Source organism: Trichosurus vulpecula, chromosome 1, assembly GCF_011100635.1.
Source record: "Trichosurus vulpecula isolate mTriVul1 chromosome 1, mTriVul1.pri, whole genome shotgun sequence".
Taxonomy (NCBI): Eukaryota; Metazoa; Chordata; class Mammalia; order Diprotodontia; family Phalangeridae; genus Trichosurus; species Trichosurus vulpecula.
The window spans coordinates 31,301,806-31,327,541 of record NC_050573.1 but is presented as its reverse complement, the minus strand read 5'-3'; the positions used below and the strand labels follow the sequence as shown (position 1 = coordinate 31,327,541).

The 25,736-nt window shown below is 49.0% G+C and overlaps 1 protein-coding gene across 3 annotated transcripts in view; it reads right to left on the bottom strand.

Moving 5' to 3' along the window:
* The window catches only part of RBM19 (RNA binding motif protein 19), a 197,071-nt gene extending 175,699 nt beyond the window's left edge, over nt 1-21,372 (bottom strand). For 2 of the 3 annotated variants that reach the window (XM_036759174.1, XM_036759164.1), the window contains exons 1-12: nt 21,223-21,337; nt 13,112-13,294; nt 12,515-12,634; nt 11,784-11,822; nt 11,331-11,523; nt 9,924-10,189; nt 8,987-9,067; nt 8,137-8,215; nt 6,836-6,907; nt 4,995-5,198; nt 2,707-2,837; nt 1,123-1,241 (exon numbers count right to left, since the gene is read on the bottom strand). In XM_036759174.1, the coding sequence (XP_036615069.1) occupies nt 1,123-1,241; nt 2,707-2,837; nt 4,995-5,198; nt 6,836-6,907; nt 8,137-8,215; nt 8,987-9,067; nt 9,924-10,189; nt 11,331-11,523; nt 11,784-11,822; nt 12,515-12,634; nt 13,112-13,294; nt 21,223-21,258 (1,523 nt within the window). In that variant the 5' untranslated portion in view covers nt 21,259-21,337. Of the gene's footprint in view, nt 1-1,122; nt 1,242-2,706; nt 2,838-4,994; nt 5,199-6,835; nt 6,908-8,136; nt 8,216-8,986; nt 9,068-9,923; nt 10,190-11,330; nt 11,524-11,783; nt 11,823-12,514; nt 12,635-13,111; nt 13,295-21,222 lie in introns of all 3 variants that reach the window. The other variant, XM_036759156.1, reaches the window with a different exon arrangement.
* Nucleotides 21,373-25,736: the final 4,364 nt, after the last annotated feature.

The window sequence follows — 25,736 nt, the reverse complement described above, 5'->3', positions numbered from 1 at the left end:
ATTTCTACAGCTGGAAGGGACCCTTGAGGCCTTCATTTTACAGAAGACGCTCAGGGAGGTTACGTGAGCTTGCTCAGTGTCAAACAGCATAAACATCTGATGTTGCACTTCCCTGGGCCGCTGGATGGACAGGGGGAATTCAGGCAGGCCACAGGAAGGGGCTGGAATGTTCACAGCCTGGCCATCACCTCAAGGCCCTAACGCTTTCTCATCCTGCCCTGAGTGTAATATAGCTTTATCTGACAGCCCTTCTCTAAATTCTTGGCCCAAGAGCCAGAGAACAGGGACCAGCTTAGCATTCAGCACGACAGTGTCCCTTATGCCCCATATCCACCTTTTCCCTCCCTGCCAAGATGGAGCAGAGGTTCCTAGATTTAGGGCTGGAAGGGGCCTCAGAGTTCAACTGGTCCAATGCCCTCAAGTTCCAAATGAGGAAACCAAGGCCCATAGAGGTGGGTACTGGCCTAAGGTCACATGGTACTAAAGAACAGCAGGGATTCAAATCTGCGGAATCTGACTCCAAAAGGAATTAACAGTCATTAGTGCAAACATGGAGACAGGGCATGAGGGCCTGTAAAGGGCTTTCACATGCCCGCATTTGCTCCTCACAATCAGTCCTATAATTATTCCCAAATGAGAGGCAGGAAACTGAGGCTGTGTGTGTGTGTGTGCGCATGTGAAGTGACTTTGTCGAGGTCATGGAGCTAGAAAGTTTTTGGGGGTGGACCCGAACTCGAGACCAGCACTCTAGCCTCCACATCATACATGTCAAGGCAAACACAACTCCTGAGCCCTCCTCTCTGACACTTCGCCCGCCTACCCACTCACTTTTTCACTCATGGATGATATTCTTTAAGAGGGGCAAAGTGCTCTATATACATTCTCTCGTCTGACCTCACATCACCTCTGGGACAGAGATTCAGCTGATGGTATTAATTATCCCCATCTGACCAACGAGACGGTGGCTCAGAAAGGCCAGTGGTTTGTCCACATAGAGTAGTGGGGACGTGCCAGGGGCAGGATTTGAATCCAGGTCTGCTGGGCTCTAATCCTAGCACTCTGCACCATGAGGCCTCACACTGCCATGCCTTCAGAAGGCACCCAGAGAGTAAAGACAAGGACCTGGAACTGCTGGCTTTGTCCTTCAATGCCTTCTTCTTCTTGTAGGAGGATGAGGCTGCATCTGAGTTTTCACTGGTCTCCTTCTTAATGGTGGAGGGCAACACGTGGAGCATCCGGCCCTAATGGGGGAAGAGAAGCTTCTTGACAAGAACTCTGAGCTCCCACCGCCTTAACCAGTGGATACCAGGAGCCCGTCCAGGGTGCTGCCGTACTCCACAGCTGATTGCCCCCATAATCCTGACAGCGGCCACTGACATGTAGACCACCCTTCAATATTTGCAAAGCCCTTGAGAAATTATCTCAGTGAAGCTTCATGAAAACCTGGCGAGACAGGGTAGGTCCATTCAAAGGTAGCCCTGCTCCAGCCCCATTTTACAGATGAGGGAACAGACTCCAGGAACAATGGTGTCTTGCCTACAGTACCAGTGCTGACAACATTGGGGGTAGGGGGACCCCTCCCTCCATCACCCCAAGCTGCCTCTACATGGAAGATCACTAGGTTAATCTCAAGGGCTTGACACCAGCTTCAATTCAATTTAATTTAATCAAGCACACACACTTCTGTAAAAATGACACTTGGGAGGGACACTGAACTAAGTATGAGCACAGCAAGACCCAGATGAGACATGTCGCTACCCTCTACTAGGGCAGCGGTTCTCCAGTTTTGGGGGCTCTGGGCCCCTCTGCTCTCTTGAAAACGACTGAAGACTCCAAGAGCTTTGATTTATGTGGGCTGTATCTATTGGTATTTACCACATTAGAAATGAAAATGTCTAAAGTATTATTATCAAAGTTGTTTTGACCCTGGAAGGGTCTGGAGGACCCCTAGGGATCCCCAAACTACACTCTGAGAACCCCTTATAAAATGTGTAGACATGGAAGTCAGAGAGAGGCCTCTCAGGTGTGTATAGGGTAGAGGGTGGGGGCACTGACTTAGGAGGGTGGTGACCAGGAAAAGGCCCAGGGGAGGAGGTGGCAGGCACCTGAGCTCTGCTTCCAGGGAAGCTCTGGGTACGTAAAGCGTATGGAAAAGGGAGGCATGAAGTTCAGACATGGGCAAGTATTTGTATAGAGGCATGGAGGAGGGAGATGGGATGTCATCTAGGAAGAACAGCAGTGGAGAAGAGGGAAGAGCAGCAGCGGGAAATCAGGCTGGAAAAGCAGGAAGCCAATTGTGGAGGGCTCTTGATGGCAAGGTGAGGACTTTGTATTTTATCCCAGAGGTGATAGGGAACCATAGAAGATTCTCAAGTGAGGAAGGTGCCAGTCAGGCCTGTGTTTTAGGAGGATCAATTTGGTGACTGTGTGGAAGAATGGAGAGGTGAGGGGCTGGAGGAAAGAAGACCACACTGGAAGTCAGGGAAGGGCTAGTCAGGGCCTGAATGAGGGAAGAGGCTTTGGGAGTGGAGAAGAGCTGAGGGGTAGGGCTAGTGCTGCTTAGGGCGAAGGGACAACACCTGGCACCTGACTACACATGGAGAGGTGAGGAAGCCCTAAGGGAGTATGCCTGGCTCTTTGGGGGACGGAGTGAGGGCCACCTGACAGGTGCCCACAAAGGTCACTGACCCAGACTGAGTGGCTCACCTGGAAGACCTGTCCGTCCACTTCCGCATAGGCCTTCACTGCATGCTCAGGGAACATGTATGTGATGAAAGCAAAGCCCTTCGGTTTCTTGGTCAGGCCATCTATGGGATAATGGACTTCGGACAGGGGACCTGGGAAAGAAAAACCATGAGATCCTGGCAGGCAGTCACCACATCTATGTTCATATGTTCATCTATGTTTGTAGATGAGGCCTGTAATGAGGGTATCTGCTGACTTAGAAGAACACTGGAAATATGATGCTGGCTCTGCCTCAGTTTACCCAGCCCAACAGAATGTCTGACCACATCTGGCATGCTGCTCCTTTCAAACCACGGGGCAGGCCATGGGAGAACAGAGTCATTACCTTCCAGAACATTAACTCCCATGGCAGAAGAGCTCCATGAAAAGACTGGTAGACTTGGGAGTCCAGAGACCCGGGTACAAATCCTGCCTCCAGCACTGTGACTCTGTGCAATAACCAGCCTCAGCTTCCACATCCATGAAACGGTGATAATAGGACTTGTCACACACACGACACAGGTCTGCCGTGGTGAAAGCACTCTGAGCCTATTATTTGTTCCAAGTTCCCCTTGACGGCCCTTCACGGAACCTCCACCAGCTGTGGGGTGGCAGGACCTTTGACTGGTCCCATCTTAGTGTTTCCAAGTGCACAGAGAGGCAGCTCTGGACAAGTGAGTCCACCCCAGGTCTCCAGGAGTCCCCTCCTCAGCCTCCCGGCCATGTGGCCATCCTGGCCATCCAGCAAGGGGGAGCCCCACTGCACTCTGGGACAGTCATAACCAGTAGGAAGATTTCCCTTCTAAAACTCCTAAGTTTGCTTCCCTACCATTTCCCTCCATTGTTCCTCATCCTGACCTCCAGGGAGGACCAGGCAGGACAAATCAAACCCTTCTTCACAGCCTTCAAATATCTGAGGACACGGCATGTCCCCATTTAGGTCTTCTCATGTTCAGAGGCAATACCCCTACTTCCTTCAACTGTTCCTCATGTGGCATGAACTCAAGGACTTCACCTTCCTGCTGTTTCGCCCACAAGACCTTGCATTTCCAAACTCTGGGCATTTGCACTGGCTGTGCCTCATGCTAGGAATGCCCTCCCTCATCCTCTCTGCCTCCTGGCTTCTTTCCAGTCTCAGCTAAAATTCCGCCCCTCTCAATGCTAATGCTTTCTCTCTGTTGCTTATCTCTAATTTGTCTGGTCTACAGTTTATTCGCAGAGTGAAGCTGTGACCTCCCGGAAGGCCCTTAACCCAGGGCCTGGCAGCTCTGAAGTGGCTGCTGACTGACAGTCCCGTGCCTTTAGACTCTCCATGCTAGGATGACCCTGAGCTAAGCAGACCTGATCAAACTGGGCTCCCCACACACTTAAACAGCAGAAACACATTCCAACCCACACCCTCTGGAGGTACCCAATGCCCCCATTTCACAAATGAGGAAAATCAGACCAGGAAAGGGAAGGTGGGCTATCCCAAGGCTCCCAGGGAGTGAAGCAGGAGAGGAGAAGTTGGATCTAGGGGAAAGGGCTGGTCTGGGAGTCAAGATTCCCTGGGTTCTAATCTCAGATCAGACGTTCACTCCCTGGGGACTGTGGGTGGGTGCTCCCCCACCCCCACTCCTCAGCTTCTGGTTCCTCATCTGGAAAATGCAGGGGCTGGATCTGAAGGCCTCTGAAGACCTCTCTGGCTCTCGAGGGAGGATCCTGTGAGCCCAGAAAGCCCGGGCTTCCCACCTCCCATCCTGCGGCCTTCTTCCCATACCACCAGAAGGCCTCTTAATGCATCTGGCTCTGGCAAGCAAACTCACTGGTCCTGGATCTCCAAGTGAACCAGGCAGAATGAGAGAGTGCAGGAAGGAAGCCCCCAGCCTCAGTTACTTGCCTGTGATTCCTCCTCCTGCACTCCAACCCTCTTCCCACTCCACAAGAGTTGAAAAAATGGACAAGCTCTCATCTTCTGAGGTAAGAAGGCTGTGCAAATGACTCCATCTTACAGATGGACAAACTGAAGCCCTGAAAAGAATTATGTTTCTCACTAGAGAATATGCTTTTCCCTCAGTTCAGAGATGTGGAAACTGAGGAGCTAAAAAGGCAAATGACTTGCCCAAGGTAACACAGTTAACAAGTAATAGAGTCAAAAGGTAACTATGGGCCTTCTGGTGACAGGCCCAGGCACAGATAGACCTCCTGACTGGACCTTCTGGAGTCCTCAAGCTTCCAACATGATAAACCAGGAGGAGTTTGTGGAGCAAAGTGGAGAACGGACTCCTTACCATATTTGGCAAATATCTTCTCGAGGTCCTCCTCGGTGCTGGTGTAAGGCAGGTTCCTCACAAAGAGCCTCCCAGAGTCGGCCAGGTCCTCCTCCTCCTCGCCCTCCTTGAGCTCTCGGCCCTGCCACACCTTCTTGTGGTCCTTCTGGTGCTTCGGGGTCACATGGGTCCCCTTCTCCCTGAACACCTCAATGTAGCGGCCGCCTTTGGGAGAGAGAGAGATGACCCTCAGACTCAGCTCCCTGCCCCCTGAGATGCGGAGGCCAGCCTGAGGTACATCTGACCGAGGTGGGCGAACACCCTCGGCGAGACCAGAAGAGGGGGCCACACAGTGGTTAACTTGAGCCCCTCCTACCCCCTTCCCAGGAAAGGCCAGAGGGGACTACTGTTATAGAGTGTGTGTGTGTGTGTGTGTGTGTGTGTGTGTGAGAGAGAGACAGACAGACAGACAGACACATACACACACACACAGAGCGCGGTTATATAATTAATCACTACCATAGTCACGAGTTACTATTGTCATCACTCTACTTCTACTTCCTTTGTTCATTCCTCATCCACGTCATGCATCTTAGCCACAAGCACCCCCAAGGCTTCGTCCAGGCCGTTTCTCTCCTGTTTGGCAATGTCATAAGCTCCCACAGGTTTCCCTGCCACGGAATTCAGATGACTCAGATGTCTAAACATCCGGGCCTGATCTTCCTCCTCAGCTCTGGTCCCACAGGAATCTCACCCTCAACATGTCCAAGACAGAATTCGTGGTCATTTCCCCTCTAAACAGAGTCTCTTACTGCCAAGCCGGCCACAAGGCTCCCACTCACTGGGGTTAACAAGCTTGGCCTCCTCTGTCCACCTGCTGCCCCACCCTGTGCTTTCATCTTCACAAATCATCTCATTTATGGCCCCTTCCCTCCACTCACACGAAGAAACCCCCCCCTCCAGGCCCAGCCCTCATTGCCTCCCACCCAGACTATGCCAATGGCTTCCCAAGGATCAACCCCATTATAATGGCAGTTCCTGGGGGAGCGGGACCTCTTTAGTTCTGTTTCTGCAGCCCTAACACTTGGAGCAGAGCCTGGCACCATGAGCACTTAATAATGCCCATTCATTCATTAACTCATTCATTCACTCACTCACTCAATAAGCTGTAGCAGCGCTCTGCTGTCTGTCTCAAGGATCAAATACACACTCCTCTGTCTGACATGTGAGTCTCCTTCTGCCCCCCTACATTCAGCCATGCTGGCCCATTTGCCATCCCTCAGACAATATTCCATTTCCTGCCTCCATGCCTGTGCCTTGGCAGTCCCCCATGCCTGGAAGGCCCCCCATCCCCACCCCTTCCACCTCTCTGAAGCCCTGGTCTCCTCCCAGAGTCAGCTCAAGCCCCACCTCTGTCATGAAGCCTTTTGGACTCTCCATCAATTAGTACCCTCTGCACCCCGGTATACTCACTATAGACTACGTTGGATCCTCCAGGAGAACATCTACTCCTTGCAGGCTAGCAGATGTTCAACAAATACTAGGGGGAAGCTCCATCCCTGAAGCCTCCCACATCTTAAAGTAGGGATTCCCTGCCTAGCTTAAGAGATGTCGTCATCCTTGGGCTACAGATCCCTTGCTGGAGAGGCCCAAGGAGCCCGAGAACAAGGCCTGGCAAGTTCCCACAGGAATCACGGAACCCTAGCATGGAGGTAGCCAGAGTCCCAGAGACCATCTAATCTTAAACCCCCTCCACTGACAAATGAAGAAACCCAGGACCAGGCAGGGGAAGGCACTGGTCTGAGGTGACACAGGTAGCAAATGGTGGACAGAATCCCTAGAGACCCCAGACCCCTCCTTACCTATGTATTCTTTGTTGTGTTTCAAGGCTTTCTCCACATCCCCTTCGCTGCTGAAATCAACAAAGACGTAACCTGAGAGGAAACAAAGGCATAGGTAAGGTCCCTTTTTGGCCTCAAGGGCTGGGGGGAAAGGTCCAGGTGTGAGCATGTGCGCTCGAGCGCACACACATGCATACACTCACAATATACACCATATGAAGCACACACACATGCCAATACATATTCAGCAATACACGTGTACACATACCCACGTACATATACACTCCTACATATGCACACACATATACATACCCCCCCACATATACACAAGGCACACTCCTCACACATATACACACACACACACACACCCTCACAGGCAGCAAAGCCAAGGCGTGTCTACACTGAGACACCTGACAATCACACTGCCAGCTTTCTCATTCCCTGGCCTGAGCCCAGAGGACACTGTGATTGTTCAGGGACAGATGCTGACCCCGGAGCTGCCTCTTCTCCACACTCTCCATGACCCCTGGCTCTGCCCTCCAGGACAGCCCAAAACAAGCCTGATCCCTCACCTGGGCCCATGGTGCCCATTCAGACATTAGGCTGTGGGGTTATAAATGCCCCTCCCCCCTTCCCCCAGGGAATGTCTAGGCTGGAAGGAAGCTGCGGAAACAGAATGTCCCAACTCCAAGGTTGCTCAAGGGCATGTCTCCAGCTGTTTTGGAGACTAGTCAGGCAATATCTCTTTATCTTAAATCCTTGGGTGGATATGAGGACCCTGGAGTACAGGAGACTGAGCCCTGGGTTCAGGTCAGGGGATCTGAGCTCGGCTCCACACTCTGCCCCTTCCATGAAAAGTCCCCTCCCTTCCTTGAGCCTCAGTCTCCTCCTCTGACAATGGGAACAAGAATCTCACAGGGGTGGTTGGGAGGACAGGGTTCCAGGAGCCACCTCTGACCCACCCCCACATTCTAGCTGTGTGACCCTGAGCAAATCACTCTATTTCTCGGTACTCTGGTCAGCTCTTGAAGACGGTAGGCTGTAAGGAAAGTGCCAACCTGCACTGGCAGGGGGAGTTTGCTCACTGGGAGCTCCCTGGCCTAGCGTGGGTCCTCAGAACAATGAAAACGTGGGCTCACAGCTGTGTTCAGGGAAGTCTGAAGTAGGTGAGGAAAGTCAAAGGCGGGGAGGCGGGGCTGATTCCTCTCCGGAATGATTTACCCAAAGACAAAGGAGAGTGGATAATGGGTTGTTTTTATTTTCTTCCCCTATTCCCTCGTTCATTGCACCTGACCATACTCAGGAAGGCTCCCAGTCATTACCTGTCTTGTTCCCATGAGCATTTCTCACGATGCGGATGGCCACAGGCTTCAGGGGCACCAGGAACTCCCTAACATTTTGCTGGAAAGAGAAGGAAAAAAAAAGATGAATAAAAAGTAATGTGGGATCAACTCAATTCAAGGAACAACGGCAAGGTGAAACTACGGAAATCTATCGGGCAGGCTTCTGAGAGCAGATCTGATGGAAGCCTGCACGTTCCACTCGCTGACGAGGGGCATTGTGCTGCCAGGATGCCCACAGAAGGCTCACCAGCTAACAGCTAGCAACAGGGACTGGGTTTCCAAAAGGTCAGAAGACAGAACTTTTGTGCCCTCGTCGTGCATCTCTTGGAGGAAGATTTAGACTCTTACAAACAGTGATTTCAAAATAAGTAAACAAGATGGGAACGCTGATAAGTTTGGGGAATTATCTCAGTTCTCTGGTTCTATACTACTGGATGCCAAACCACCAACTGATGATGCCCAGATCACCTTGGCCCAAGAACCCATTGTCTACTGGCCAATAGACTGGTGACACTTAGCTAGTCTGGTCCTGGAACAGTAATCTGTCCCTGGAGCTGTATTTGAAGCCTCTCCAGATTGGTATGGCCTGCATGAGCTTGCTGTCCCCTGGCAGTGTCCAAGAGCTCAGGATCAGCCCCATACCCTGAGGATGCATCAGAGAGGCTTCCGATGGAGTGTACTCTCCAAGTCACGATCCCTACACCTACACCTTGGGCTCACCAACCAGGAGAAGGGTTCCTTTTGTCCCACCTTTCCCAAATTCGCTTGGCCCATGGCAAGGGTCCTGAGGGAGGTCCAGAAAGCATTTCCGCCATGACTGAATACTCACCTCAGTGACATTAAATGGTGCTCCACGCAGCTTCACCGTGTAAGCAGTGGTGGGCTCGGACTGGGTGGTTGGCTTCGTCACCTGAATGGCCACAAAAAAGGACAAAGGGAAGGATATGAAAGGAACGCCCTCAGAGTGAGGCCAAGGACCCCCACTAGAGAAGGGCAAGGCCAGGCTGGGACAGGTCAAGTCCATGGAGGGTCAAGAGGCTGGAGCCCGCCTGCAGAGGTCTCCTCACTGGCCAACGCCCTGGTGCCGTCTCTATTCCCACTCCCAATTTATGGATGGGTCAGGCTTCAGAAAAGGGCCATATGGTGATTTATTATGGACTCTGCAGACAAGGAGATGGGACAGACAGCAAAAGAATGGTCTGTAGTGCAAAGTGAGGCACGGGCAAAGGGGAGAGAGTGGAAAGCAGGAAGGAAGAGATCAAGAGAAGGGAAGAAAGAAGAGGAATGGAAGGTGGGAAGGGTGAGGGGAGGGAACAGAAGGAAGAAAGAACAAAGAAGGTAAGGAAAAGAAAGCGACGGGGCCCGGAGATGTGGGCTGCCAGGCAGGAGTAATGAGACCTGGCTACAAAGGAGGCTGGGAAACCACAGCCCTAGGATGAGACGATCGCCAGCAGCTGGTGCCTTGGATAGACTCAGGCCACAAGGGACCACATGGTGTCAGAGGCTGTTTATCCCCAGGGCAGGAAGAGGCCCTTTCAAAGGCTTCTGAACTGGGGGGATGGGGCCAAAGCCATGGAACACCTGGGGTCAAACCCTGCTCCTGCTGCCATATGACCCTGGTCAAGTCACTGTCCCTCTTAAGAAGCCTCGGTTTTCCTCATCTCTAAGCTCTCTCTAAATTAAAAACAAACCCCCACGATTGCTGAGGATCCCCCCTCTCGGCTGCACCCCAAGGGGAGCACACGCCCCCACTAAGGATCTCGCACCTCTCCCCTGGCTGCTGGGGGCCTACTGCCCACGGTACACCCTTCTCCTGGGCTGGCCCCCTTCTCCCCAAGGCTCTTGGAGCCTCTGGCGCCTGGTGTCAGCCCCTCTTGCTCCTGCTCCTCGTCGCCATCTTCCCCTTCACTCGCCATGGCCTCATCTTCACTTTCCTCCTCCTCTGAGGAATCTGCTCTCACCACCTTGGATTTCAAGTAATCCATGTCGGAAAGCTCCTTCTGCTCCGCTGCCTTCACTGCAGGGCTTTCCTCTGCTCAAAGAATAAAGGAAATCCATGTCAGGGAGAGAGGGGTGGAGAGTATTCTAGAGTTAGGGTCCGGAAGACCCAAGTTCGAATCCTACCTATGATGCTTACTAGCTGTGTGACTCCAGGCACATAATTAAACCTCTCTGGGCTCCAGCATCTCCATCAGTCAAATGAGAGAGTTCGATGTGATGACTTTGAAGGGCCCTTCCAGCCCTAAATCTACAAGCCTACTGATGTTCTGCCACCATCAGTGTGAGACAGTCAGAGGTGTGCTGGGTGACAAAATCAAGCAGCCACGAAGGGCTCTCTTTTCCTCCCGTCGGTGACCACCTGCGGTCCAGTGGGAAGAGCCTTGGACGTTAGAGCTGCAAGAGCACAGTACGAATCCTGCCTGTGGCCCTCAGGAGCTGCAGGATCTCCGGTCGAGCTTGTATTACTGTTGCCACTGGAGGCGATGGCATTCCCCACTGAGGAGAGGAAGCAAGGCCAGAAACTGCAGAATTCCAGGGCTTAAAGGGACCTAAGGACACTTAGGACAGACACTGTGTCAGGACTGGAAAATGAGGTATTAGAACAGAGAGTGTCAGAGCTGGGAAGGGCCTTAGAACAGGGCATGTCAGGGCTGGGAGGGGCCTTAGAACAGGGGATGTCAGGGCTGGGAAGAAGCTTAGAACAGGGAATGTCAGAAGTGGGAGGGTTCTTAGTGTTTACGTAGTATAATCTTTTCATTGTCTGAATGGGGAAATGGATCTAAAGATGGATGGTAGTTGCCTGGCTGCCTTGGCACAGCTTAACTTGCACCCCAGGTCTCCTGGCTCCATGGCGCCAGGCTGTCGCCAGGTGGAGCTCCACCAGCTGCTTGGCATCAAGGACCTTCAAAACCTTTCAACAACTAGTCCTCAGGAACCAATGGGGGTCTAGTACTGGCCATGAGTAAGATGTTATAGCTGAAGAAACTGCTTTCCCTTCCTTTGAACATGACCGAACCACGCCAAGATGCCAGGCAGGACCTGGGGGCTCACGGAGGGGCTTTCCTTGGTTCCCAGGCCACAGGGCCTTTTTTGATGAGATGATGAGCATTCTATAGCATCAGCAGGGATGGAAAGAGAAACACACACACATGTACACACACACACTCACTTACTTTCAGAGTCTTCATCATCTATTTCCTCTTCACTCTCTTGCCCTGAGTCAGAATCAAAGTTGAGGTAGTCCTCATCCCTCTTGGCCTTCCCTTTCTTTGGTTCCACTCCCACAGTATCATTTGCCCAAGTGGCCACCTGTGTTCGCTTCTGATGAACCATCAGGAATTCCTGAAACTCTGCATCTTTCTTCAGCTGTTGGGATAGAGGAGACAGATGGGCTAGTAACTGAGGTAGAATAATGTCCATCTCCCCAAGGCTAAGAAGGTCACATACCTGACCATTAAGGAAGCTAGAGCTCTACCCCTTGGACCACCAAACGGTGGCACCAGGAAGCTGACTGCACTCAGCTCTTTGGCTCCTGGAAGCTATCTTCCTGTCTTACCTTGGCCCTTCACCTCCCCCATTTGATGCCAATGCCCACCTTTCCCTTGCCAAAAATGGTCCACACTCACCTTTTCCAATTCTCCTGTTGCCTTTTTCTTCTTTTTGTCCTAAAAATAGAAGGAACAGTCAATGACAATCAATGTTGCATCCAACCCATGGTTAGTGGATGTCACCGGTCTAAACTGCCATGTTCTGGGACCTCCCTGTCCCTAAATGCCACCTAAGCAGTGGTACTTAGACCTAGTCAGGGTCCTCTTCCCTTACAGGGGGGCCAGTCTGCCTGGCAGTGGTAATATTCCTATGTCCCCTCACACTGGGCTAATATCCCACATGTAAAGAATTACTTTCCTCGATCCCCAGTCACTTCACAATACCCTCCACCTGGTAGCTGCTGATCTGGGCCCTCGGGCCACCTCCGGAGGTTTCCAACCCTGAGACAGACCTCAGTGACTGTCTATTATAAGACATGTCTGAAAGAGTCCCTCTGCAAAAACCCCATGTGGTCGTCCCGGCCTCTATGTGGAGACCTGCAGTCAGGGGCCACTCCAGGACAGCCCCCATAGTCAATGTGCTTCCCCTTCTGCCCTCTGGGGACTGAGGGAACAAAGCTGACAGTTTTCTCTTTCCCCTCAAGTTTTTTTTTTCCCCCAAGCTAAACATCCCTGGTTGCTCCAGCCGATTCCCATGCAGCATGGCCTCAGGCCCCTTTATCACCTTGGCTGCGCTCCCTGGAGGCTCTGGCCAGTCTCGTACTGAGACCTCGAAGCACACACCAGGGGGAGGAAGTCAAACTCCTTACCTTCTGAGTTTCTGAAGCCACAGGGCTTTTTTCAGGTTTCCCTGGCTGGGTGATTTTCTGGGAGTGTTTGCTCCAGGCTCGGGGCTTAGATGGGTCTCCAAATGACTTGCAGAACTCCACCTAAGGGAAAGAGAAGGAAACAACAGAGATCTTTAAAGTCTGTCCCTCCATGGAAGAGGTGGCCTGCCAGGTTTCCCCATGACTGCAGCCTGCAGAGGATACAGGGCCAGAGCTGGGAAAATAACATGGGGGCAGAAGCAAGAGGATTCCCAAGGAAGAACAAACTTCAATTTGAGACTGGAGATTTCCAGGAAGCTCCATGAGGGCAGGGGTTTTGTCTTGGGTAAATTCTGTACCTTCCCTACAGAGCTCTGCACACAGTAGGGGCTAAATAAATGTTTCCTGAATAAAGGACTACTATGCCCAGGACAGAGAAATTCAGGTGAACAGTAATGGAACCATCTGAAAGACAGCCCACTTCCCCCAAGCCCCGTGGTGATCCTGGAGCTAGTGATGGGGGAATGAGGAATCAGCCACTTAGGTCAAACAGGCAGGGGAATGCCTGAGGAGCCATGCATGCAGCCGGGGCCAACTCACCGTGACCCGAGAAGTGTCAATGAAGCTCCTATGGAAGTGGTCCAGGGCATTCTGAGCCTCCTCTTCAGACTTGAAACCGATGAAGCCAAACTTACGAAACTTGCCATCCTTGGTGAATTTGAGGCTGCAGTCAGTCAGGGAGCCAAAGGCTGAGAAAAGCTGCCGGAATCGCTCTTCCTTCATCTGAGGGAGCAGAGGAGACAAAGGCTGACATTGAGACAGCATCTGACGGCCTCACCTGAGACCTACGACAGCCTTGTGAGTGAGACAGGATTCTCATTTTCAGATGAGGAAAATGAGGCTCTGAGGTTAAGTCACCTGCCCAGAATCCCGCAGCTACAAAGTGTCAGGAGTTGAGAGATTAGAACCCAGGGCTCTCTGACTTCATGTCTGACACTCCACCCACTGGGCCACATGACCTCAATGAGGGAGATCTGGTCACTGCATTGTTCCTCTAAATAGGGTAAGGATCTATGACAATGAACATGGCGGGGTGGCAAGAGGACCCACGCTGTTCTGTCCTGCCCTGTTCCTGTTCCTGACATTCAGTGGGACACAAGGCAGGGATCTCATCATCCCTTCTGCTCCAAGTGCCTCAAACACACTTTGTATGTTTTGTTTTTACGATCAGTCCACAAGGTACGTTGGTGCTCTACAGGGTAAGTGCCATGAGGGCAGGGCCTGTTGCATCTTTGTATCTCCAGCCCCTACAACAGACCCTGGCATAAAACAGTTACTTAATCAATACAGGTTGCCTTGAATTGATCTGGGCTTCCCCATCCTCCCTACTCCAACCCAGAACAGCCACCTGGAGTATACATACCAAATCTCCAAAGTACATTTTAGACCTTCCAGGAAAATCTTGAACACTATCACCCTTGTCATACATTATTATTTTAAGTGAAAAAGACACTAAGCCTTGTCCAAGTGGAATGGGAAGAGAACAAGCATTTATTAAGCACCTACTATATGCCAGGTACTGTGCGAAGCACTTTACAAACATTACCTCATTTGATCTTCACAACAACCCTGAGAGGCACATGCTATATGAGAGTTGAGGAAACTGAGGCAGACAACAACAAAGAAGTTGGAAGGGCCCCAAGAAATCATCGACTTCGACACCTTCATTTTTTGGATGAAGAAACAGGAGCCAGCGCAGGTGAGATGATTCAGTTAGGGCCACACAGGACAGAAGCCAGAGAGCTGGGAGTGAAGCCCAGAGCACTTGTTTCCAATTCCAGGGTTCCCTTCCTTTGATAACAAGATGATGAAGGACAGGGCAGTCTAGTGGGGAAAGTGCTGGTTTGGAGCCACAAGACAGGGCTGATCTCTCCTCAGTCCTTTCCTGCAGAAGTCTCAAAGCCACCCTGGGCCACTCTCCAGGCCCAGCTCCTCTGTCTCTCCCAACCTTGAACCCCCCAGTGCAGGAGGAAGGGTCAGCATCCCCCAGGCTCTTCACTGCTACTTCCAAGCTGTCTCCTCTCTTCCAGTTCTCAGGTCATTCTCCCATCTTTTTCATGGACATTAGTGCCTGACTCAGGGCCTTCCTCTTCAACCCAATATGCACCCCTCTTATTTAGGGACACTGACATACACCAGTGGCCCTGCAAATACATTGGCCTCCCATTTCAGCAATCTTCTTGACTCCAACAACCTGCACCTTTACCTGACCTGAGCCATAAACACAACAATATCCCTACCCTTTATCCACAACTGTTTGACCTACATGATTCAGAAATCTGGAATTCCTCTTTCAGACCATAACCTTTTTATCCATCTTGGTCACTGGCTCATTCCTTATAAACCTGGCCTCATTACCCAGCCCACTCAGCTGCCTCATTCCTCCTCTGGCTTCCTTTTCCTCCCTTCCAAATCTGAATTGGACAGTGACCCAAATCAACCACGCACTGTCCTCAACTCTCCAGTCCCTCTCCCCACCTGGCCCTGTGGCCACATGGGCCTTGCCAGACCACAAGCCTGGTTCACCCTCACCATGGGCCTTCTCTGCTCTTGTTTCCATGCTGCTGAGCATCAGTGGAAGAAGTCAGCCACTGTCCGTGTCAAAGCAGTCCACTACTTATTTATGCTGCTTATTTTCTACTGGCTCTCACTGCTGCCTGGCAATCCTTTTATTTTTCCTGAATTGACTATGATGCTCCTCACTGTGGCTGTACCCAGCCTTCTCTTCTCAAGCCTCCCACACCATTGCTTTCCCATCTCTGTTCTAAGCAGGACTTCATCTCCTACTTTAAAGAGAAAATAAAGGTGACCAGCCAGAAGCTTTCCCTCCCCCCTTTTCAATAAGCCAAAATCCCTCAACACCATCCTCCATTATCTCTTCCTCTGCCTCAGACTCCAAGGAAGAGGTGCCCGAGTCTCCTCGCCAACGGCAATCCCCTTACTCGTACCTTTGGTCCTCATGTCTCACTCTCTCTGACCCTCAATATCTCTCGATCCACTGGCTCCCCCTTCCTGCTGCTGCCCAAACTTAGCCTTCCTTATCCTCCACTGGAACCTGGAATGTACGGATGCTTTTTTCCCATCTCTCTTCTCCTTTTCATAAATTCCCAGCAAAAAATCTTCATTGATTCCTCTTCCTCATTTCCCCCTCAGTAGTCTATCCACCTTTTGTAATCTGGCTTTTGACCTCATCACTCAACTGGAAATGCTCTCCCCAGGTCACCAATGGTCTCCTAACTGCCCAATCTGATGACCTGTTTTCAATGCTTATCCTTCTCGACCTCTTCAGACCATGACACCACCTCTTCCCCCTCCACCATTCTAACAGTGATCTCTCCTGGTTCTCTCCTACATCTCCTTCCCAATCTCCATGGCTAGATCTCCATCCTTATTACACCCCATAACTGGAGTGGCCCCAAGATTCTCTTCTCCTCTCTTTATATTTCTTTTTCTAGATGACCTCATCTGTTCCCATAGATTCACAGATGCTTTCCAGGTATATATACATGTGTTTATGTATATATAAAAATGCATATGCATATATGCACACACACCCCATAGCCCTGCTTAGTCTCTCCCCCAAGCTCCAGTCCATCATCTCCTTTTGGCCATCTCCCACTGGATGTCTAATAGAGACACATCAACCATGCCCCAAAGAGAATGCATTGAGTTCCCCCTAAAGCTTGCCCTTCCTCCCAATGTCCCTATTTCTGGTGAGGGCACCACCAGCCTTCCAGTCTCAACCTTAAAGCCTGGCTTGGCCATTTTCACTCCTTCAGCCCCTGCCAGCCCGTCAGCTGGGCTCTCCAACATGGCTCCTGCCTGCACATGGCCATCATTCTTCCAGCCCTAACCACTTTTTCCCTGAGTTAGTGTAACCCCCTAACTGGAATCTCAGCTTTCGATCTGTCTCCTTTCTGATCCATCCATGTGAACACATTACTGCCAAGCTCCTCCTCCTCCCAGGACACAAAATAAACTCCTGCTATGGGCATTTAAAAACCTCCACCATTTGGCTACAGTCTATCTTTCCAGGTTTACCTCAAAGGATCCTGGCCAACTTGCTGTTCCACTATTCAACGTTCCATTCTTAGCCTCTGTGTTTTTGGCACAGCCTAGCTGACCCTGCACAAGTCACTTCATCCTGTCTACCTCAGTTTCCTTATCTGTAAAATGGGCTGGAGAAGGAACGGCAAACTTCTCTGGTATCTTTGCCAAGAAAACACCAAATAGGGTCATGGAGAGTCGGACACGACTGCAACAACTCAACAACAAAAATCTGTCCTTCATGCCTGGAATACACTCTTCCCACACCTTCTTAGAATCCCAAGTTTCCCCCAAGTAGCAGCACACAGGAAAGGCCGAGAGGAAGTATGGCAGAAAGACCACCTGGCCATGGAACTGGCTTAGAGTCTGAGTTAGAATACCTGACAATCTGACCTTGGGCAAATCACCTCCTCCCCTGGGCTCCAGCTTCCTGATCTGCACAATGAGAGGCCTGGATGTGGTGGTGTCTTAAGCCCCTTCTAGCTCAGACCCCCGGCAGGAGGCCCTTCCTGGCCATTCTAGCTCTTCGTGCCCTCCTCCTTCTCAGCTCATCATGCATCTGTTTGCCAATCAATCAATCAACATTTATTAGGGTTAACACTCAGGATGAGAAGAAAATTAAATGACAGCCCCCACCCTCAGAGCTCACAATCTCATAATCATTAGATCTGATGATCTGAGCAAGTCACTTCACCCTGTCTGCCTCAATTTCCTCACCTGTCAAAGAAGCTGGAGAAGGAAATGGCAAACCACACCGATATCTTTGCCAAAGAAACCCCAGGTGGGGTCAGTGTCAGGTATGACTGAAACAACTGAATGACACATCTAAAAATCACTGTCTGTTGGAATGCTGTAATGCCCCAGGAGAATGTAATCTCCTTGAGGGCAGGGAGCATTTTTCATTTTGCTTTTTTATATCCCCAGCCCCATGCAATTGGTGCTTAATAAATGCCTGCTGGACTGAACTGCTTTGAGTAATGGGTCTAACACTTCCTGTGGGACTGTGGGCTAGTCATTTCTCCTCTCTGAGAGGAGAATTTTCTCAGCCATGACACAGGAATAGGGTTGGCGCAAGAAATGGGAGCTGTAATCATATGGTTTTTATTTAAAATATAAAAAACAACGCTCCATTAAATAACAGCTAACAGTTATTATGTTACCTGCGTTTAAGCGCCTTACAAATTATCTCACTGGATCCTCATAACAATCCCGTGAGATGGGCACTATGATTAACCCCATTTTATAGATGGGGATATTGACACAAAGAGGGGTTAAGAGACTTGCCCAGGGACATACTGCTAGTAAGTAACCAGGTCACATTAGAACTTGGATCTTCCTAACTCCAGGCCCAGCACTCCGTCCACTGTGGTACCACCTACTCACCCCACAAAAATGGTCTATGGAAGATATGGTAAGCCTCCACCAGAGCATGGAAAGAAGGCAAGACCTCAAAGGAATGTGAAGGTGGCTGGCATTAGAACTTCAGCGGAGAAAGCAGTGACTCAAAATCAAAAGGAATCTCTGGCCCCAAATCAAAGGCCAATGCTGATTATTTATTTGTGAGACAAAATTGTTTTTCCTCTGACTCTTAACATCAGGAAGGTCATAGATTAGAAAATGCCCCTTATGACCAGCTGCCTCCTTTGTAATGGCCACATGAAAGCCTTCCCAGCATTCTTAATAAGCCCATGAGTGAGTAATGTTCTACACAACAGCCCCGTAACATCCCCAGATCTAGAGACACACCCACTCTTCCCAGTAACTACAACTAACCCACTACTGCAGCACCTTAGAGCCTACAAACCGTTCCCGGGAGGTAGGACAGACAAGCATCATGGTCTCCAGCTTGATGACCAAGGAGCTGAAGCTGGGGGAAGGTTAAGTACCAAGGACACACAGACGCTAAGTATCAGAGTCAGCAATTAGTCCAGGTCTTCTAGCTCCAGTCTTGTGTTCTCAGCACTGAGCCAAGTTCTGTCTGAGGGGGAAAGAGGCATTTCTTACATCCTTCAAGCACAGGGTCTTGCCCTTCTTACTCAGTTTCAGCTCTGCCACTTAGGGGCAGTGTGTGGCCATGGGCCAATCAATCACCTGTGTAAAATGGAGAGGCTGATCTAGTCCAGGGATTAACTTTTATGTGTCCTGGACTCTTTGGCAAACTGGTGAAGCCTATGGACCTCTCCTCAGAATGTTTTTAAATGCATAAAATAAACCGCATTATGTATGTATATATGTATATGTGTATGTATATATCTATAGCTATATAGAAATATATCTGCATTTAATTGCAGCTGGGGGGGAAGGAACAAACTAAAAAAGTACATGGCAGAGAACAAAAGAAAACTTACGAGGAAGGAAGAAAAGATGAACAGCTCCCAACACAACATGGAGTATTTATTACATAGGCTTTCTTGAAATGAAAATTTATTGTTACATATTTTGAATCCTCTCTTATGTTCTGTTATGCACATGACGCACTTTTTTTCTTTCTAACTTTGTATTTAAGTTCCAATATTTAAGTTTATGGTATGCTTTTGTTTCTTTTTTCTATTCTGTATTTGCGTTCTGGTGTTTGAGTCTAAAATAAAAGTTAAAAAAGAATAATATAAAATAAAACACACAGAATTACAAAGGAAAACAATTCTACTGAAATACAGTTATGAAAACATTTTTAAAAATCAAACTCACAGAACTCCTGACTGACATGATCTCTAGGTCACAGATCTCTGGTATCTCCCTAGAGCCTAATACAGGCTATGGTACAGTGGAAAGAACCCTGGCTTTGGAGTCCTGGGACCTACATTCAAATCTTGGCTCTGCCACTTAGTACTCACAACACCTGGGCTGGCTCAGTTTCCTCATTTGTAAAGTGAGGGATTGGACTATACGACCTTTACAATCCCTTCCAGGCCTAGATCTAGGAGCTTATGAACCAGCCTTCCTCCCAGACATTCATAAAGCTGAGAGCTCATGTTAGGGCATGGCAGGCAGCAGGTAGGTCCTGTAATGTAAGGCTGGAAATATCACTCACAACTCTAGGAGAAGCCACAGCTGAAAGATCTGAAAATCTGAAGAAAGTCCTGTAACTTCCGAATGAGTCCCTGGGAGGCCAACTCTCCTGACCCTGACCTATCCTCAGGTTATTTAGATGATACAGTGCACTTCTGTGAAATGCCCAAATCTATCTTATTGTTTTAAACTATCATTGGAAAGCCCTCTGAGGTGACCAAGAAGACTAAAATAAGATGCCTTCATCTCACAAAAGACCAATCAAAATGAGAGAAAAAGAACCTTTAAGGCACCAGGAACGGAGCACCACTATTCTGCCAAAGAAGCCACCCTTCATGTCTCCTCAAAGGCATAAAAAGCATTTCCCTCACTGCATAATTCATCCTCCCACTCCCTGCCCTTCTTCCCCTGCCTTCTGTACAGAAGGCACTTTCCTATGCCATAAATGATACAATAGCTTAGAATCACTGAAGACTATTGTCTTGAATGAAAGCCTGGAATGCAAATGGAGATTGGAATCAAAAGTATTGGGACTGAAATTCCCAGTTAAGACTCCAGATAGCCAGGGATGCACCCAGTACTGATGGGAGCAGACTAATCAGCAAGCCAGCCTCAGGAGTCTCCTCCTGCATAAAATGATACTACTAGATTAAATGATTCCCAGGGTCTCTACTCGAGCTACATTCTTCCATCTCAGATGCAGCCAGTCATTTGGCCGAGAGAGAAGAAGTAACAATAATTTATAATTCTATAATACCCTAACCCTATTTAATTTCCAATATCAGTAATTTTGTATCAACCAATCAGAGAGCACTTATGCTGCCTTAGGTATTGTGCTATGCTGGGGGATAGAAAGACAAAAACGAAAACAGTCCTTGCCCTCAAGGAGCTTATGTTCTTTAGGGAAAGAGACAGGAGTTGTGGGGGCACCTCCCCCTCTACCAGATTATAACCATTCCTAGACTCAGAAAACGACCACAGCCAAAACAAAGTATTGCCCTCTGAGACTCTTCCCAAATAGACTACAACGGTCTACACTGCAGGCAAAGGGCAGGATGCACTGGACACCACGAGCACTGGACTGGGACTTAAGACAAGGAAATGTGCTATTTACTAGCTAGAAGGAGTTGGGCAATCGATCAGTCAGCGAGCATTTATTAAGTGCCTACTATATACCCAGGGTCACCCCCAGGCTACAAAGCGGCACCAGGAGACCGTGGCTACGATGAAATTGATTGTACGTTGTCACCCCCATTTTACAGACGAGGAAATTGAGGCTCAGAAAAAGGAATCTTTGGAGTTGGGGGAGAGCTCAGAGGCCACCTAGTTCAACCCCCTCCCCTCATTTTACAGAGAAGGAAACTGAGGCAGAAGGGCGTTAAGTGCATAAATCCTAGGCGGAAGGGCTTACTCGGCCAGTAAGCGGCAAAGGCGGGCTTCGACCCCAGATCTAGGGGTCTGGTGATTGGCCTGAGAAGCTCCGGAGGGAGACGCTGCCACCACGGCCGGAACGAACGTGGGGTGCAAAGGGGAGCCTCCCCCCGCACCCCCAATCTTCCCACATCCCCTAAAGAAACCCCAGGAGTTGTGCTCACCCCGCTAGGAAGGTTCTTGACGATAAGTCGCGACATGGCGACAGGCTGCGCGCTTCGGTGACCGAAGCGACCCTGGTCCGGACACGGCGCCCCCGGCAACAAGCTCACGCCGCTTTCCTGGGCGCCGCCATCTTGCTCCGCCCAAAACGCAGTCACGTGGCACCCTGATCCATGCCGGAAGCGGGTGTGACGGAAACGAGCAAGCCACGCCCCCCCAGGGCCAGAGGGCTGGGGCGGGGAAGGTAAGCAGAAGAGCCTGCGTCTGCGCAGGCGTGAGGCCGCTGAAGCGACCGAACAAGGGTGTGGAGAGGAGGTATGACCAGCAGAGGGCACCTAATTACAGAACGGAGTAAATGGAACAAAGCCTCTCTCCTGGGATTAGAACAGGCTCCGGGATGTGGGAAGAGAGCTGGCCTACACTGAAACCTTCATTTCGGTTAACAACAATGACGACAAAAAAAGAAGAGAAGGAGGAAAAAGAGGAGGAGGAAGAGAGGAGGCGGAGGAGGACGAAAAAGAAGAGGAAGAGAGGAAGAGGGAGCAAAAGGAAGAGGAGGAGGAAGAAAGGAGGAAGAGGAGGAGGAAGAAAGGAGGAAGAGGAAGAGGAGGAGGAAGAAAGGAGGAGGAGGAAGAAAAAGAGGAGGAAGAAAGGAAGCAGAAGGATGAGGAGGAGGAAGAAAGGAGGAAGAGGAGAAGAGGAAGATAAGGAGAAAGAAGAAAGAGGAGAAAGAGAAGGAAGAAGGGGAGGAAGAAAGGAAGAGGAAAAAGAGGAGAAGAGGAGGAGGAGGAAAATGACAGAAAAGGGAAAATAGGAGGAGGAGGAAGAGGAGATGAGAAGTAAGAAAGAGAAGGAAGAAGAGAGGAGGAGGAGCAAGAGGAGAAGAAGGAGGAGGAAAAAAGGAGAAGAAAGAGAAAAAAGAGGAGGAAGAGGAAAAAGAGGAAGAGATGAGAAGGAAGATGAGGAGAAGGAAGAAAGAGGAAGAGGAAAAAGAGGAGGAAGATGAGGAGAAGTAAGAAAGAGAAGGAAGAAGAGGAAAAAGAGGAGGAGAAGAGGAAGAAGAGGAGAAGGAAGAAAATGGAGGCAGAGGAAGAAAGGAAGAGGAAAAGAGAAGAGGAGGAGGGAGAAAATGAAGAAAAAGAGAAAAATAGGAGTAGGAAGATAAGAAAAACCAGCATTATAATAGCTTTTTAAGTTTTTCAAAGGACTTTATACATATTATATTACACCTAAGCAGCTAAGTAGAGAAGTGGATATTAAGTCAAGAAGATGAGTTCAAATCTAGCTTCAGACATTTATTTACTGTGTGAGTCACTTAACCTCTGTCAGCTTCAGTTTCCTCATCTATAAAATGGGGATAAAAATAGTACCTATTTCCTATGATTGTTGCAAGGATCAAAAGAAATAATAATTGTAAAGTACTTCAGCACAATGTCTGGCGCATATTATTATGATGACCATCATCATTGATTTATTTGACAGAGACAGAGGTTAAGTGACTTGCCCAAGGTCATTCAGTCAGTCAACAAGCATTTATTAAATTTCTGCCAAAGGCCAGGTGTTAATCCTTGTGGACACAAAGAAAGGCCAAAAAGTCTCTGGTCTCAAGAAGCCCAGTATGAAGGAGGAGACATTTATATTGCAAACAAGCTCCTGACAAGATCAATTAAAGACAATCAACAGAAGGAAAATCCTAGAATTAAGAGGGACAGGAAAGGCTTCTTGTGGAAGGTAAGATTGCAGCTGGGGCCCAAAGAGAGCCAAGGAGGCCAGGAGGCAGAGATGAGGAGAGAGAGCTTCCCATCCTTGGAGGGCAGCCAATGAAAATGCCTGGAGTCTTAAGATAAGATAGCGTCTTATGCTAGGAACAGTGAGGTTTTACGCATTTGATCCTGGAGATAATAGGAACCCAATAAGCTATTCTCCAGGAATGCCATGATCCATCTACACTAGCCTACTTGTGCCATTCCTTGGCATGACCTGCTAGCTCCCACCTCTGTGCCTTTGCACTGGATATTGCCAATACCTGGCATGTTCTGTCCACTCACTTCAGCCTCTTAGTTACACACTGACTTTTTTCAAGCCTCCATTTAAATCCCACCTTCTGCAGAAAGCCTTGCTCAGTCCTCCCCAGCTCCTGACCTTCTGAGATTATCTCCCCTCTCTTTTGTATATGTATAGCTTGAATCTTGTTGTGGGTCAGTCCTGTCTGGCTCTTTTTGCCCCCATTTGTGATTTTCTTGGCAGAGATACTGGAGTGGTTTGCCATTTCTTTTTCCAGTTCATTTTACAGATGAGGAAACTGAGGCAAATGAGATTAAGTGACTTGCCCAAGGTCATACAGCTAGTAAGTGTCTGAAACTGGATTTGAACTCAGCTCTTCCTGACTCCAGCTCTGGCACTTTTTTCACTGTGCCACCCAGCTGTTGGAATCCACCTAGTTACTTGAAGCCTGTTTTTGCTTTTTCTTCCATCCTCAGCACTTAGTTCAGTGTCTGTCGCATAGTAAGTCAACAAGTATTTATTGGGTGCTTCCTATGTGCCAGGCACACTTAATGTAAGCTTGCTGACTGATTAACTGTTTAATGTTCTGAGATCCTTCCCAGATATGACACTCTATGATTCTACGTGGGGGGAAATGAAGAATGTTTACTTGCTGTATTTCCTAAGTCTATTCAATAGCAAGCTGGCTTATAACATTGGGAACGGGGTAGTGAAGGCCCTCCCTTTCCACCTTGCTCCCTGGGTTTGTGATTCTACTCTTTCCCCTGCCAACTATATATCCACCAACATAGTGTGCCCAGGGGAGGATCTATTCAAGCCAGATTCTCAGATTACATATGGGAGAAAAATCCAACATAATCCAGCACAATCTGATAGTCTCCAAGCCAGTAACACTCCAGATCATGAGGAGAAGGAGCACCTGGGCTCAATTAACTCCTCGCCCAGGGAAGCAGGCCAGATGTAGGGAGAGATGCTGGGAGGGACAGAAAAGAGAACAGAAGAAAAGAAACAGGTGGGGCATGGGAAGGGAAATGGAGATTTTAGAACTTTAGGAGACCATGGAAGATAAAATGTCAGATCTGGGAAGGACTTTAGGACATAGAGTATTAGAACTAGGAGAGGCCTTGGAACAGAGAATGTTAGAGCTGGGAGAGGCCTTAGAACTTAGAATGTGAGAGCTAGAAAACAGAGAAGAGAGAATTTCAGAGCTGGAAGAGCCTTAGAACAGACCATGATAGGAACACAAAATGTCAGACCCAGGGGTGTGCTGGAGTCAGATCTAGCCAGCCTGAAAGAGGAGATTGTTAAATTTTCAATGTGATCATTTATACCTAGGAAATTGACAAAGGCTACAAACCAGGTTTTTCTTTGTTACTTTTGTTGATTGTCTAGATTTAAGAAAATAATATTAATGCAGATTAAACTTGAAAGTGTGTACAAACTTTTTTTCCCAAAGGAACCTTGTTGATAAATGTTTACTAGCTTACCCCTGTGCAGAGCTGACAGAGGTCTTAGACACCATATTGTCTAACCCTTCTATTTTACATATAAGGAAATAGAGACCCTAAGTTTCAAAACAACTTACTTGCCCATAGTCACAAAACTAGTTAGTTAGGACTAGAGCATGGGATTCCTTGTTACAGTCTCCTGTCCTGTTATACTTCCCCCTCTCCCAGAATAAGTAGATATCACAAGATGGCCCCAGGCCTAAGATACTGAACATCCTATGCAAGAAAAAACATCTGTTGATTTACTTTGTTTTATCTGTGTGAGAGACCATGCCGGGCACCATGGAGGAGGCAAAAGAAATCCCAGACCCAGTCCCTGAGAGATTACCGTTTAGTTGGAGAGCCAAAAGCACCATATATTTTAATGAATCTATGGTCTCATCCAAGTGGATGTGCCCTCTAACTGTGCAGGTCATGACCCATCCTGCACCATATTCTCCACTAAGGGTCCTTTGAGCATTCCCCAAGTCTTCCTCTTGAACGCCTATAGTGTGGATAACAGTAGGTTGTGTGGTGCATAGATCGCTGGGCCTGGAGTCAGGAAGACCTGGGTTCAAATCCAGCCTCAGACACTTCCTAGCTGTGTGATCCTGGGCAAATCACTCGACTTTGCCTCAGTTTCCTCATCTGTCAAATGAGCTGGAGAAGGAAAATTGCAAGGTTGTGAGGAAGAAATAACACACGTAAAGTGCTTTGTAAACGTCAAAATGCTCTGTAAATATTATTTTCATGACTGTAGTAAAGTGTTTGATAGTGAAATGTTTATTCTTTGCACTGCTCTGACTCCTTCTATTATATTAGCTTTGTGGCTTTTGGCTTTCAATTGCTGATTAAGGGAATGTAGAATATCTGACACGTACTTCGATTTTCCAAATATTTGGAACATATGCCATTTCACATAATGGGCATTTGTTGTTGTTGTTGCCTTTATTGGGCAATGCATCCTTCAAATCTCCCATGCGCGTCCCTGTTGGACATTAATTCGATCTTCCAGTGCCTTTGCA